This window comes from Pteropus alecto, unplaced genomic scaffold, assembly GCF_000325575.1.
Source record: "Pteropus alecto unplaced genomic scaffold, ASM32557v1 scaffold45, whole genome shotgun sequence".
NCBI lineage: Eukaryota > Metazoa > Chordata > Mammalia > Chiroptera > Pteropodidae > Pteropus > Pteropus alecto.
The window spans coordinates 25,789,143-25,801,872 of record NW_006442491.1 but is presented as its reverse complement, the minus strand read 5'-3'; the positions used below and the strand labels follow the sequence as shown (position 1 = coordinate 25,801,872).

The following is a 12,730-nucleotide window of genomic DNA, read 5'->3' as shown; positions in this document are numbered from 1 at the left end:
ATAGTGTGAATGTACCTAATATAGCTTAACTGAACACTTTAAAAGAGTTAAGATAAATTTTATGTTATTTTATCACAATTAAACATAATTTTTTTAAAAATCTCAATTCAAGATTTAATAAAATCTGAGACCTGGAAGGATTATGAAAAATCCCCTATAACCAACCTACCACTTTACACATACAACACTGACAAGGTCTCCCAACTGGACGCTGGCATAAAAAGGCCTGGATACAAGAAGCCACCCAAACCCAGAGTCTATCATTACTCTCTAGATCAGAGAAAATATATACATATGTATGTATGTACATGTGTGAGAGCAACTGCAGTCCACATGCAGCAGTCACAGAGAAACCGTGAGGGGATTCAGAACACCATGTTTTCCCTTAGCCTAGTTCCATTCTCTTCATCAACTCCAGTGTTTTTAAGTGAAGACTCCAAACCGTTTTATAATTCCTTCTATTCCAACATGTTCATCCTGAGGACTCACTCAACACTAAACCTCAATTTATGCAGAAAGACAGAACATACCCTCCAAAAGGCTGGTCTCGCTGGACCAACACCTATCACTGTACAGATGTCTGACAGCAGTGTTGCCCTTTTAGGCCCCACCAACGATTCACCAACAGAATTAAGAAAAACATGTACATCAAAATGACTTCTCCAGGCAAGCTTGACTTACTAATTCAAGTTAGGTATCGATGTGACAATAAAATGTGCTTGAATAGGGGAAGGTAGAAAAGTGCTATAAATGTAAGATAGAAAAGTAAATATCTACATCTCTCTGAAATTAAGTTCCCTTGCAGTTAACAAGTACCTCACAGTACACTATAAAATGCATATTTTAATTTTTTAAATTTCAGAAATAAAGGTCATATGCTACTGCTTTCTGGAAGCTAATCTCTGGAATCAAGAGGTTTCTCTGGTTTGAGGAGAATGTCAAACTACAGTCTTTAAATTTCTTATCAGTATTATTCGTGACTCCTGGTCTTTCAACACTACTTCCTTTACATTATAATCCTCTCTTTACAGTATTTTACCTTTGCTAAAGGAGACCTGACACTCCATTAAGAAGTCACTCCTAACACCAGCAACAAACTTTCCAGTTTCTAGGTCTTTTTGTGAAGAATCATCTGTTTAGAATAAACATGAGACTTATATTCCAACAGGTCAGCCCGACACAAAAGTGTACTTAACGCAAGGCAGAGCTGGAACCCTATACAGCTACAATAGGTAACACTTAAAGTGAGGGGGGTCTGGGTTAAACAGATATTCATGGACCTCAGCCTGAGCATATTACTGCCATTTTAACATTGTTTCCATGGGAAAATGTGATACAGTAAAGAAACCCAGAGGGATCCCACCATTTTCCCATCCCCATAATAACTATAGATAGGGAGATAAGGATCAAAGTTTGTTTTTGGCAGGATGAACAAGTCTGTTGACTTTGGAGCGGGGGTGTGGGGGAAGGAGGGCATGCAAAAGATCTGCACATTTACCAAGCTGGTAAAAGTGAAGTATGTAACACTTTTAGTGGGACAGCAAGAGGAATAGGAAAAATGAGAGTGAGTGCCTGTCCTGTAAGCTCCCTGACTAGGCAGTCAGTGGCAGTCACTAAGGACTGGACCTCTGACTTCAGAGTATAATAGGCAGCCGACAGTGACAAAAGCAAAGGACGAGCTCTCAGGCAAGAGGCCAATCTTCCTGTTCTCCACCTCTAAAGACTTACAGTGTACCATCAAGCACAGTGTGCTTAAGTATGCACAAAATATAATAATCAGACTTGAGAAAAGCATGCATTGGAGGCTACAGCAAAGACTGTGATTGCTTACCCCTAAACCAACCATCTTCAGTTAAAGACTAACCAGTCCCACTTAAACCAAAACAAAAATAAAAACCAAAGTTCACAATCTTCAGAATTAATGAGTGACAACACCAATTAGGATTTCAACCACAAAAGCAAAATTAGGCAGTTGGACCCTTCTGGGGTACCTAATTCCACACAAACAAGGCTGGCAGGAAACCAGTACATCTGCTTCAGGGCCCAACAAGAGCCAAGGCTCCAAAAGAAGGGGAAAGACAGCGCGGAGCTAGTGATGACAAGGAAATGAACTTGTTCATTCAACAAACACTTACTTCAGATCCCGCCACAGAACCCTGAGAGACATAAGAGGCTGATGAATTTACTAACTCAGCATTCTCACAACTCCCAATAATAACCCCTGATTTATACAATCACTTCATTTTACCTAAAAAAAATCATAGTATTAAAGGTCGTAAAAGCCTTTCAATATTCTAGCACTGAAAAACTTTAATTCCAAAGGAAAAAATAAAATAAAAATGAAAAAAATAAAACACATCTTTCGTTTTCTGAGTCTGACCTCTGGAAAGGCCTGGGATTCCTTTGCTGTGATTTTCCATGTCTACACTTTCCTTTTATCCCCCGTGTATGTTCACATCGACAATGCCAGTTTCACAGCAGTGCTGAGCGTTTCTGCCACTGCAACCCTGCTTCTCAGCCACGTCCCTGGTGACTGATCTGTCCCCTTTCCTCAGAGGCACTGGGGGATTATTTTTCTAAATTATAAAAGCCACAGAGTAAAGGCATATAAATGGGTCTGGAACTCTACACACCAGTGGTTACCTCAAAGCTGGAAAGGAAATATGAGACTAGGAGGAAGAGGGAAAGGCAACTGTCATTTTTTTCTAACTCCTAAACCTCTGCATCATTTCAATTTTTTCAACATAAATACAAATCATGTATTACTGGCGTAGTAGTTAATACAAGTCTTAAGTTAAAAATACACGTTTATTTTAAAATTCCAAACACTGAAATTTATTAGGTCGGAAATAAAATCCCATTTAAACACCCATTTCAAAAGTACCTGTTACTGCTAAACTCGAGACTGCCTGAATGTTCACTCTCAGTAGAGGAGAATGCCTGTTTTCTCATATCCACTACTCTAGGTATTTTGATGCTTATTGATCTTTCCAAGTCTGAGAGACATTAAACAAAAAGATGTATAGTTTATTACTTTTCTTTGCCTTTCTGTTATTTGAGGTTGACCATATTTTAAGATGTTTACTATTTATTTATGTTTATTTATTTTCTTTAAAAAAAACTGCCCATTCCTCACTTTTCTATGAGACTGCTCCTTTCATATTTGTTTTAAAAGACCTTTTATCCTATTATAAATCTTAGCCCTCTGTATTGCAAATATTTTTCTTAAGTTTTTTTTTAATGGTGTGAGTTTATTTGCCATATAGATTTTAACTTTGTTGTATCGAATTTCTAAATCTTTTCCTTATGGCTCTGGTTTTATATCTTGCTTCAAAGGGTTTTCTCTATTCTATAATTTAAAAAATGGTCATCCAGGTTTTCTTGTGGAGATTATTTCTGACAAACTGGCAGTTTTCCCAACATTATTTATGGAATAATCCATCTTATTTAAAATAATCCATATCATTTTAAATACAATGTTCTTCATATGCTAAATTCTCATATGTCTACTTCTATAGTCCATTTTGTTCAATAGGCTGGGACCTAGTTTTGACATCCAATAGGTTAAGAGCTAGTTGATGCCTTCACTAAGACCTAGAAAACTCATTTCAGAATGTTATTCTAGAGAGATTCTTCTAAGTACTTCCTTCCTACTCCAAATGTCAAGCTATTAATCTTAATAACTCAACACTATTGCTTAATTAGGTTGTGGAATCAAAGAGCTGACATTTGAACCCAGTGCTGAGATGTTACCATTTCCACTTCTGCTCCTCTTCTTTCTTCGGCTTCTTTTTCTTGCTATCTGGCTCAGGAACTTTTTTATCTTTATCTTTATTCTTGGGTTTTTTCAATTTACCATCCTACAAAGAAACATGGTGAGATAGCACTTAAATAAGGACCAACTGCATTTCCAGAAGTAGTTCTGGGAACCATTAAGAAGAAAAACTGGAATCCTAGAACACTATAACAAGATATCCTTAGGTCCAATGCTCTCTATTTGACAGATGAATAAAAATTTACTGGTCTTTACTCTAGAGCAGTATTTCCCAAAACTACTTGAGAAACTGGTTAAAAACACTCATTCTGCAGAGGAACAAACTGGAAAATTATATTTTTATTAGCCTCAGATAAGTTTGGAAAAGCACTGCTACAGAGAGTCAACCCAGTGTATTATCCTTACTGATTTTAAATCTACTCATCTGTAAACCTCTTCTTATACCATCAAATAATGAGTATATGAGGGTTTGTATTAGATATTTAACATACAATTTGAAAGAAAATTCTTGATTGAGTTTAGTGGGAATACTTTTTATCACTGTTGTCTGTATACACAGTCACATAGCACTTAGCAAGTATTGGGAGGTCCTAAAATGATTACTGATTCTTACAGTGGTATTTCTTTATAGCTCTTCTTTGAACTGTGACCCTAGATGAGCTGTCACAGTGGCACAGAAAAAGAGCATCAAACATAAACAACTGCAATTCACCAACACAGGAGATAAATCTCAAAACACACACATCCATGCAAAAACATGCTACTCAACAGATGGGGGTCCCGCTCAAGAGAATCAAAACTCTTTTGAAGAATACTTTCCTTTGTTCTAACTGTTCAAGATAAGTTAAGTCTTTATTCAATGGGTTTTATACGGCTATGAAAGGTGGTTCTGAGTTATCTAAAAATTGATTACAGAATGGCAGAGCTTAAAAGAACTTCTGTAAACAGTCTGGTTTGACCTCTTCCAGTTAAAATCCAGGAACTCTGAAACAGAGGTTTTTGTCACTTCCTCAAAGTCATATAGCTGATACTGACCATAATGAAAACACAAGTTTACCAGAAAAATAATAGAATGTGACTCATGGGAATGACTGGAATAGGTAAACATTCTAAGACTACATAATAGGATGGCAACCAAGATATTCTCAGGGCCTTTAGGCAAATGACTTTTGGGATAAAAGAAAGAGGAAAGACTACAATATCCCACATATTTAAAAACAGTAATGGAGAATATACATGTGTAAGTATGCGAGGAGAAAGTACTGCAGGACCACATTAATCCAGATAGTGTTTACTATTTAGGCTGAAACACACTACAGGAAAGGGAAATGTTTTTCAGTTAAGACATTCTCTGAATAGTTTCTGAACAAGCATGCAGATGGTTCCATCAGGAAACTACTGGCTACACTGTATGTTTTCAAGCCTTAAAATGGGATAATCAGTCACTGAAAGACTTCGGAACAATTCCCAGAAATGAAAAAAACCATAGCCAGCGAGTGAGGTTTAACGACCGATCCTGCCATCTGGGGTCTCTGCCACAATAAGATTGTATTAATTCAGTCCTTCAGCCTGAATTTTTTTTCTCCCTCCGCAGAGAGAGGGGTTGTTAAACAGAACAATAAAAAACGGGGGGATGTCATCTGTTCTTTTTTTCCAAGTGGCTTAACAGTTATGACTAACCTTCCAAACTCCAAGGAAGGTATTACTGTACATAAATGCAACATAAGCATAAAGGAATGGAGAACTTGTTTTACTTTTCTTTATTGACTAGTGATGATCTACATAAGAGTAGAATGACTGACTACCATAATCACTACTCAATATTTCATTCTCAATTCTTTGAATTGGCTCTCATAAACTTGAATCTCTGCAAGGATAGACTAGTTGTCAGAAAAACTAAAATTCTCTAAATCCAGGACCCGATCATCTCTCTATGGCTCACCTATTCATTAATATTCTTAATATGAATTCATCAAAAACCCTTCTTCTCCCTTCTGTGGAGTTAAAGGATCAGCAAAGTCCTCCAGGAGGATAGCATGGTAGCTGTTGTGCTGGCTCTGGAATCATAGTGCCTGGGATCAAACCCTGGCTTTACCACTTAAGCAACTGTGTGACCTTAGGCAAATGATCTGACCTCTCTATGCTTCAGTTTCTGCATCTGAAAAATGGAGATAATAGTAGCAATATTTACTTCTAAAGGTTGTTCTAAAGATTAAATGAAATGATATATACAAAGTGTGAAGAATAGTGCCTGGACACAGTGATAACCTATTACATTTAATTTTAATTATTAATATTATTCTTATTGCTATGATATATTACACTCTTAAGACTTCCTCTCACTTTCACTATCTTTACTGCTGATACTTCAAACTATCATCTTTACACTTGTGACCAAGACAGTGGCCAACCTCGAATGCAGCATAAGAGCTAAAACTCACTCAACCCCTTCTTCTTAGGAGAACTGTGTAAGATTAAAACCCCTGTGAATTTCTGGCATGTTTTTCTTGACTTACTTGCTAACAACTCTTTATTATAAGATAGTGTCGAAACAAGGTATCATATTGTTGTATTTTAAAACTACTACAAACATCAAATAGAAAAGTACTTGAATTGAACTGAGAGATTAAGGAAGGTTATAAGCCAGGAGAAGAAAGAAGAAGAGCATGTGTGTTCTGGACACAGGGAACAGCATGTCTTACAGAAAGTCTGAAAGCACAAAAGAAGGTGGTGTGGGGAAAAAAGACACGGAAGGTCAGTGTGGCTGGAACAAAGTAAGTTAGAGAAGAGGCACAAGATGAAGAGAGGTACAAGATGCGGGGACCAGACTGGGTGCCAGAGAGAGGAGTTGTGGTAAAGAGCTTGGATTTCATCCTATGGCTAAGGGGTACCCATTAAAGGACTTTAAATAGAAATGGTTACCCAAAGTGAGTGATGAACAAGCTTTATGAGATATGAGAGAGCACTAAAAACGGTCTTAGTTTTCCCTGGATTCTAAGCCAAATATGCTTTCTTGTTAACACTTCCTCTGTATGTATAAAGATGGCGTAGTTTCTCTAAGAACATCATCTGGCAGCATAGCTATGGGTAGACACCCAGGAAGCCTAAGAAAGATCTGAAAACTAACAGTGCCACAGTCACTGCATATGTGTTAAGAGTTTTTCCTCTACGGTAGATCATTTAAATTCCTAAAACCCATTTGCCTTTCAAAAGCTGTTTAACAGAAAACTCCCTATTCCGAACTCAAGCCTCAAAGGGCCTAAGTCTCTTTACTAACCTCTTCTTCCTCTAGTTTTCGTTTCTTCTCTTTCTTGATATCTTCTGTTTTAATTTTCTTAGGTTTATAATCAGCACTAGAAAGGGAAACATGAATATGCAGTTAACACAACTGTGACTCAGTAGTTCTCACGAACGGGGTTAGGACCTCCAAACTCTTCTTGGAGACCTGCACGGCAGGTGTGGCTGCTATTTTTCTTGGCTGGGTATTCTACAGTCAAGAACAGGAATGGAGAAAGTAAAGAAGGCTAGACCAAGGCCCAATCGTTACAGCCCTATATAGAACAAAACAAACAACTTTATACTGTATGCTGGCCTGAAAGGGAAGTGGAATGGAAGGGTACATATGTACATTTGTACATTATTGCTATGATATATTACACATAAATGTACATATGTACCCTTCCATTCCACTTCCCTTTGACACCACTAAAAGATGGAAATCTGGGAACCTACTGTACAACAATGGCTACCACAAAGTAATTACTGGCTCAAAAGGGGAGGCAAGAAATTCTGCATGAATTCTGAATGAATACAAGTGAGTTTGCTAAGTATTTCTCTCCTCCTTTTCCACCCACTTTCTACCATAAATCTTCTATAGATTCCTGGAGCATAAAAAGCTATACAAGATTGAAAATAACGAACAGAATTTAACCTGGCTAATTATACCTGAGGAGGTACATATAAGCTTCAAATAACTGTTTTAATTAAGAGCAATTTTATTCTAAGTGAAGCTTCACTTAGAATGCATTGACAAGTACAGATTCTAGGAGAAATTACTTTAACAATGAAAACTTACCTGTGGTTAAGTGATGATAAACTTAAAATAAATAAATATGCTTCATGAATTCTGTATTATTTGAAATTCTTATAATATGCATTACCCTTAATAAAAAAATAAGAAGAAAACTATATATATTCTCCATTTAAGCCTCAGGTAAAATACTTATTTGTTTAGCAATCTCCATTTCTCATAATTCAAAGAGAAATCAGTCGCCCAGTCCATTCTTCACAAATTCCAAATAAGTAAAAGTCAATTAATGCAGTTTTTCCTGTGTATTGTGAACACATATATCACATTTATTCTTTAAGCAACTTTTTGTTTTCGAAAATCGAAGTAATAAGAAATACTCACTCATCCTCATCTCGAGGTCTCTTCAATGGCTTTATATCTTCTTTAGGAGGAGCAAAATAGCCATCATCTTCAGGTTCATCTTTAATTCGTGGTGGACTAAAGAAAAAAAATTGTTAGTTAATGAGTGTTGGAACATCTACATTAAGTAATCCAAAGAAGGGATAAGTTAATCTCTAAGAAGCAGCTAATATAAGGATAATTACATAATTTGTATATATTATAAAGGTTTTTCATGAGCAGTTTTTCTCATTTGATTCTCACTACAACTCTGTGAAGTAGATAGCTCTGTCATCATTTCACAGATGAACAGGCCTATCAAGGCGTAGGATCAGGGCTCCTTATTCTAAGTCAGTATTCTTTTCCACTAAATCTTAGCTGTCTTTGCCAACATGACCCAAACCACAACAGGAACAAACTTAAATTGTTTCCTCAACTCACCTAAGGGTTACACTCTATACCTGACTGTACAAATGATGTGAACTGATTATTCTAGACCTCCAAAAGCAAAAATATAGTTTATATAAGGAAAAGAATAAAAATTTATTTCCCAAACTTCATACCTTAAAGTTGTAAGGGAAAATAACCTTAGTTACATAAGAAAATAACCAAGCTGACGTTACAACAAAAGGGCACATGCTAAATGAGAGGCCCAGAACAAGCTGAATTTATCCTAAGCCAAATTTATTCATTATTAAATTTCTTCTTAGGTTTAGCTGACTTACTTTATATTCAGAAGAGTACCTTGCCCTATTTTTATTAAGATTTTGCCTTCTGAATATAAAAACGATGATTCTGTTAGACAACTATCTTGAACCAAACAGTGGAAGGAACAAGTGAAAAAACCATGGGATCAGAAACCACCATAGCCTTGGGATGTTCCCTGGCCTGGCACATCTCATCAGAACCTCACTGCTTACAGCCAGAAGCACTTACAGAGCTAACTAACTCGGTATAGGGAATGGCCTCTGGACAGGAAACTTCTCATTTCTAAGGGGTCCAAAGGATAAGCTTCCAGACTCTGCAGCAAAGGAAAGTCAAGATATTCACCGGATTTTAAGAATAGACAATGCCACGCCCCTCTCACCCCCTCAAGCATACTGGATCCCCTTGCTTGCAACAGAATTCGAATGTTTAAAGAAATTAGCTTTCTTTTCTTATTTCTGCACACTCCCCAAATGCCAGCCTCTAAAGCTATTTTCCCCACAACCAGAGAAATGACCAACATAGACCCAAGGGTCCAAAATTTCCAAAAGTTCTGCACCACAAAGAAAGAAACAGTGCCATTTATCCAACTAGTTAAGTAAATACTAGATCCTAGCATCGTCACAGGTGAAGTTAAAAACGTGGCAAAGGTTACTAGGCCAGAAGAGGTTTTTCTAAAACAATTTACCATAAAACTAGTTCCACCCAGTGCAGCATCTGGATTCTCTGCAAAGACACACAAGCAAGGTAACAAGCAGTCCAGCAAGTGAATACACAGACCACTGATTCAAAGGGTGTGTTTCTAATCTGCTAACCCATAAAGTCTGAAACTGAATCCAGGACTACACCAAGTCCAGAGTCCTTACAGCTCTAATGATTCTTGAATTTTATCATTCTACATTCCTAGAACAGTTACGAAACATGCCTGAAGAGGGCTCCTGCTTCTCCTAGTCTAAGGGACCCAGAGGACATGGCACAATTTTCAAAAATGCTCTCAAACGAAACTGAAAGTTCAAAGTTTCAAGGAAGCAAAACTCTCAAAACACTCTGTCCTAGTCAATAATGCAAACACTTCTTCCAACAACTCCTAGAAAATCCATTCTATTGTTGGTGAAGGTGAGCGAGAGCGTATGATCAAAAACTTCTCGTTTTTTGAAACTAGAGGGGACTTTCGGGCTTATTTTAGGGAGTTGAGGCTGATGAGGAAAACAGAATCATAAGGTCAAAAATAGCACAGGAAAAGTGACCTCTAGATTGTGCGTATTTTCCTCTCCTTCTAGAACAGAGATAACATTTCTACTCAAATCTACAACAATCCCGAAAATGTAGGTCAAGTAGGCATCTATGTCTGAGCCTCAGAATATTACTACGGAGAAACTCAGAGTAGGGCTTTTTTCAGGAAACTCCATAATTACTACTGACTGAGTATGAAGTTTTTTGGGGGGGATGATAAAAATATTCTGAAATTAGATAGTGCAGTAATGGGGAGGTTACACAACCTTGTGAAATATACTAAAAACCAATAAACTATACACTCAAAGGGTGAATTTTATGGTATGTAAATTATATCTCAATTTTTAAGAATTTCTTCCTGTTAACCTTTTATATTCAAAATAACTTCTGGGAAATGTACTGGTCAGTCTCGCTAAACGGCACTCTAGAAATGCTCAAGGTGGCTTAGACCAACTCCGGTCAGAGCTGACTTCCTTGGAAACTGGGAGGTGGCCAGGTCAGTGTGTTTCAGGTAAACTCAGGCAACAATACAACCTGGGCAGCTAGCCTGCGGGGCACACACACAGAAAGAAAAGCAGAAGAGTCTTACCTGGAGAAGCCATTTTCCTTTTCTTTCTTTATTTTTGCATCCCCAGAAGCTCTAATCTGAAAGGTAAAACAATAGTGACTGATGAGTATTTTAAAAGGACTACATTTGAAGAAGCTTCTCTCTTTTTTGAGAATATTAGGCCTCAACTCTTAGGGCTTCTTGATCACAGACGGACTTTTCTCGTTTAACAGGTGAACTGAAGATCTTCATATTATTCTAAGCCTTGTTGTTTTTGTTTTTGTTTTTTTTTCACAATTTTTGAGGATGAATTGTCCAATTCACTGAGAAATTTTTCCCTTAAAAATGACCATTTTAACCTTTAAACTATGGCAAGTCCCCCTTCCTTAGTAAATATACTCCACCTCTCAAGGATTTGCCCTTGGCAGTACAGAGGAAATTAAAAAACAAAACAAAAAGAAATAGTCTACTTCTTGCCTTCTCTGCAAAGTATATTAACATTCTCCTCCTTCAACTCCCCATTTTCTAGATCTGCTGGATACTCTAGGTCTTTCAGAAATCTTCACATGTATACACAAAGACAGACAGACAGACAGACAGACAGACACACACACACACACCCACACCCACCCTGGAAGAATACAAAATAACTGGTATTGCGCTGCCTCTGGAAAAGGAAAGATGGAGGCCAGTCAGTCAGGATAAAAGGGAAATGTTATGTCTATGGCCATGCCACCGTGAACGTGCCCGATCTCATCTGATCTCGGAAACTAAGCAGGGTCGGGCCTGGTTAGTACTTAGATGGGAGACTATCTAGAAATACCAGGTTCTATAGGCATTTAAAAAAAAAAAAAAAGGAAATGTTATTTTTCACTACATTCTCTATTTCATATTGTCTGAATTCATGAAGTAGCTATGTTACTTTTTTAAAAACTAAAATAAAAACAATTTTTTAAAAGTCTGTGTACAGCACTACTCATTCACAGCCAGATTTGCCTAGCCATTTTGAGAAGGCTTGTACTGGTTATGTTGAAATCAAAAGCCAGAAAAGGCACCAGCATCACCAAATTTTCACTCAAGAACCTTCATTCACACATGACCAACATAGCAGTAAGCCTTCTCCCCCCAAAAGAGTTAATTTTCCCCATTAAAAAAACTGACATTTCTAGAAACCTTATATCTTCAATTTATCCATTTGTCATATAAAGTAAAATAATGATATGGAGAGATTTGATACTGTAAATACAGTGGTAAAGGGCTCTGGTTTTCATAGTTTGACTATGGTTGGCTCTAAAGTCTCCTGACAGAGACTTTTTCATCAAAGGCCAAGGGCTCTTACTATATAATGAAGGTACTTTCATTACCTGCTTTAAAAGGTAAATAAAATGAAAAGTACATCTTGCACCCTCTTCCCTCCCATTGCAAAGTTCTGTACCTTCTCCTCCTTTCGTTTCTCCTTGTCTCTGTCTTTATGTTTGTCTTTATGTTTTTCTGAACTTCCATCTTTGTGTTTGGTTTTCTCCTTCTCTTTGTGTTTCTTTTCAGAATCTTTATGTTCACTGTGAAAAATAAGACACAAAGGGTTAATTGGTCCAGAATAGGGACCACAGGGTTCATTTTACAAGATCAACTCACAAGATACCCTAAGATAACAGGAACCATGGAAACGAAGGTTCAAGTAGAGGCTTTTGGCTACACGGGACTTTACCTTGTTTGATGTTTTTATTTTTTTCGAAGGAGCAAAGGAACCAAATAGATAAACATTGCCATTCTAAACAAACCTGGACATTTTTTTAAGTGACTAAGACTATATACAGTAAGCCCCACTGTACAACATTCTACCAGCAAAAAACTATAATAAAAGCTCTAACTTGAACTTTCACATCTGATATGAAGGGGGTAAAAACCACTCGCCAAAAATGTATTTGGTGGCTCTGTGCCAGACTTGAGCCCTACCATACATGTAGCCAAGGCAGGACTTCGTTCAGTAAGCAGCTCAATACCACAGACATTTCCTGCTAGCTTTAACTAGGAAAAGTTAGTTACTCTAGACAGGACTGAG

The 12,730-nt window shown here is 37.2% G+C and overlaps 1 protein-coding gene and 1 pseudogene across 1 annotated transcript in view; one reads left to right on the top strand and one right to left on the bottom strand.

Annotated features, from left to right (window-relative positions):
* Nucleotides 1-12,730, bottom strand: part of TOP1 (DNA topoisomerase I) — a 78,639-nt gene that overhangs the window by 28,764 nt on the left and 37,145 nt on the right. The window contains exons 4-8 of the mRNA XM_006921816.3: nt 12,104-12,227; nt 10,711-10,766; nt 8,187-8,282; nt 7,053-7,128; nt 3,754-3,860 (exon numbers count right to left, since the gene is read on the bottom strand). Coding sequence (XP_006921878.1) covers nt 3,754-3,860; nt 7,053-7,128; nt 8,187-8,282; nt 10,711-10,766; nt 12,104-12,227 — 459 coding nt within the window. The remainder of the gene's footprint in view (nt 1-3,753; nt 3,861-7,052; nt 7,129-8,186; nt 8,283-10,710; nt 10,767-12,103; nt 12,228-12,730) is intronic.
* Nucleotides 11,388-11,506, top strand: LOC112471113 (annotated as a pseudogene).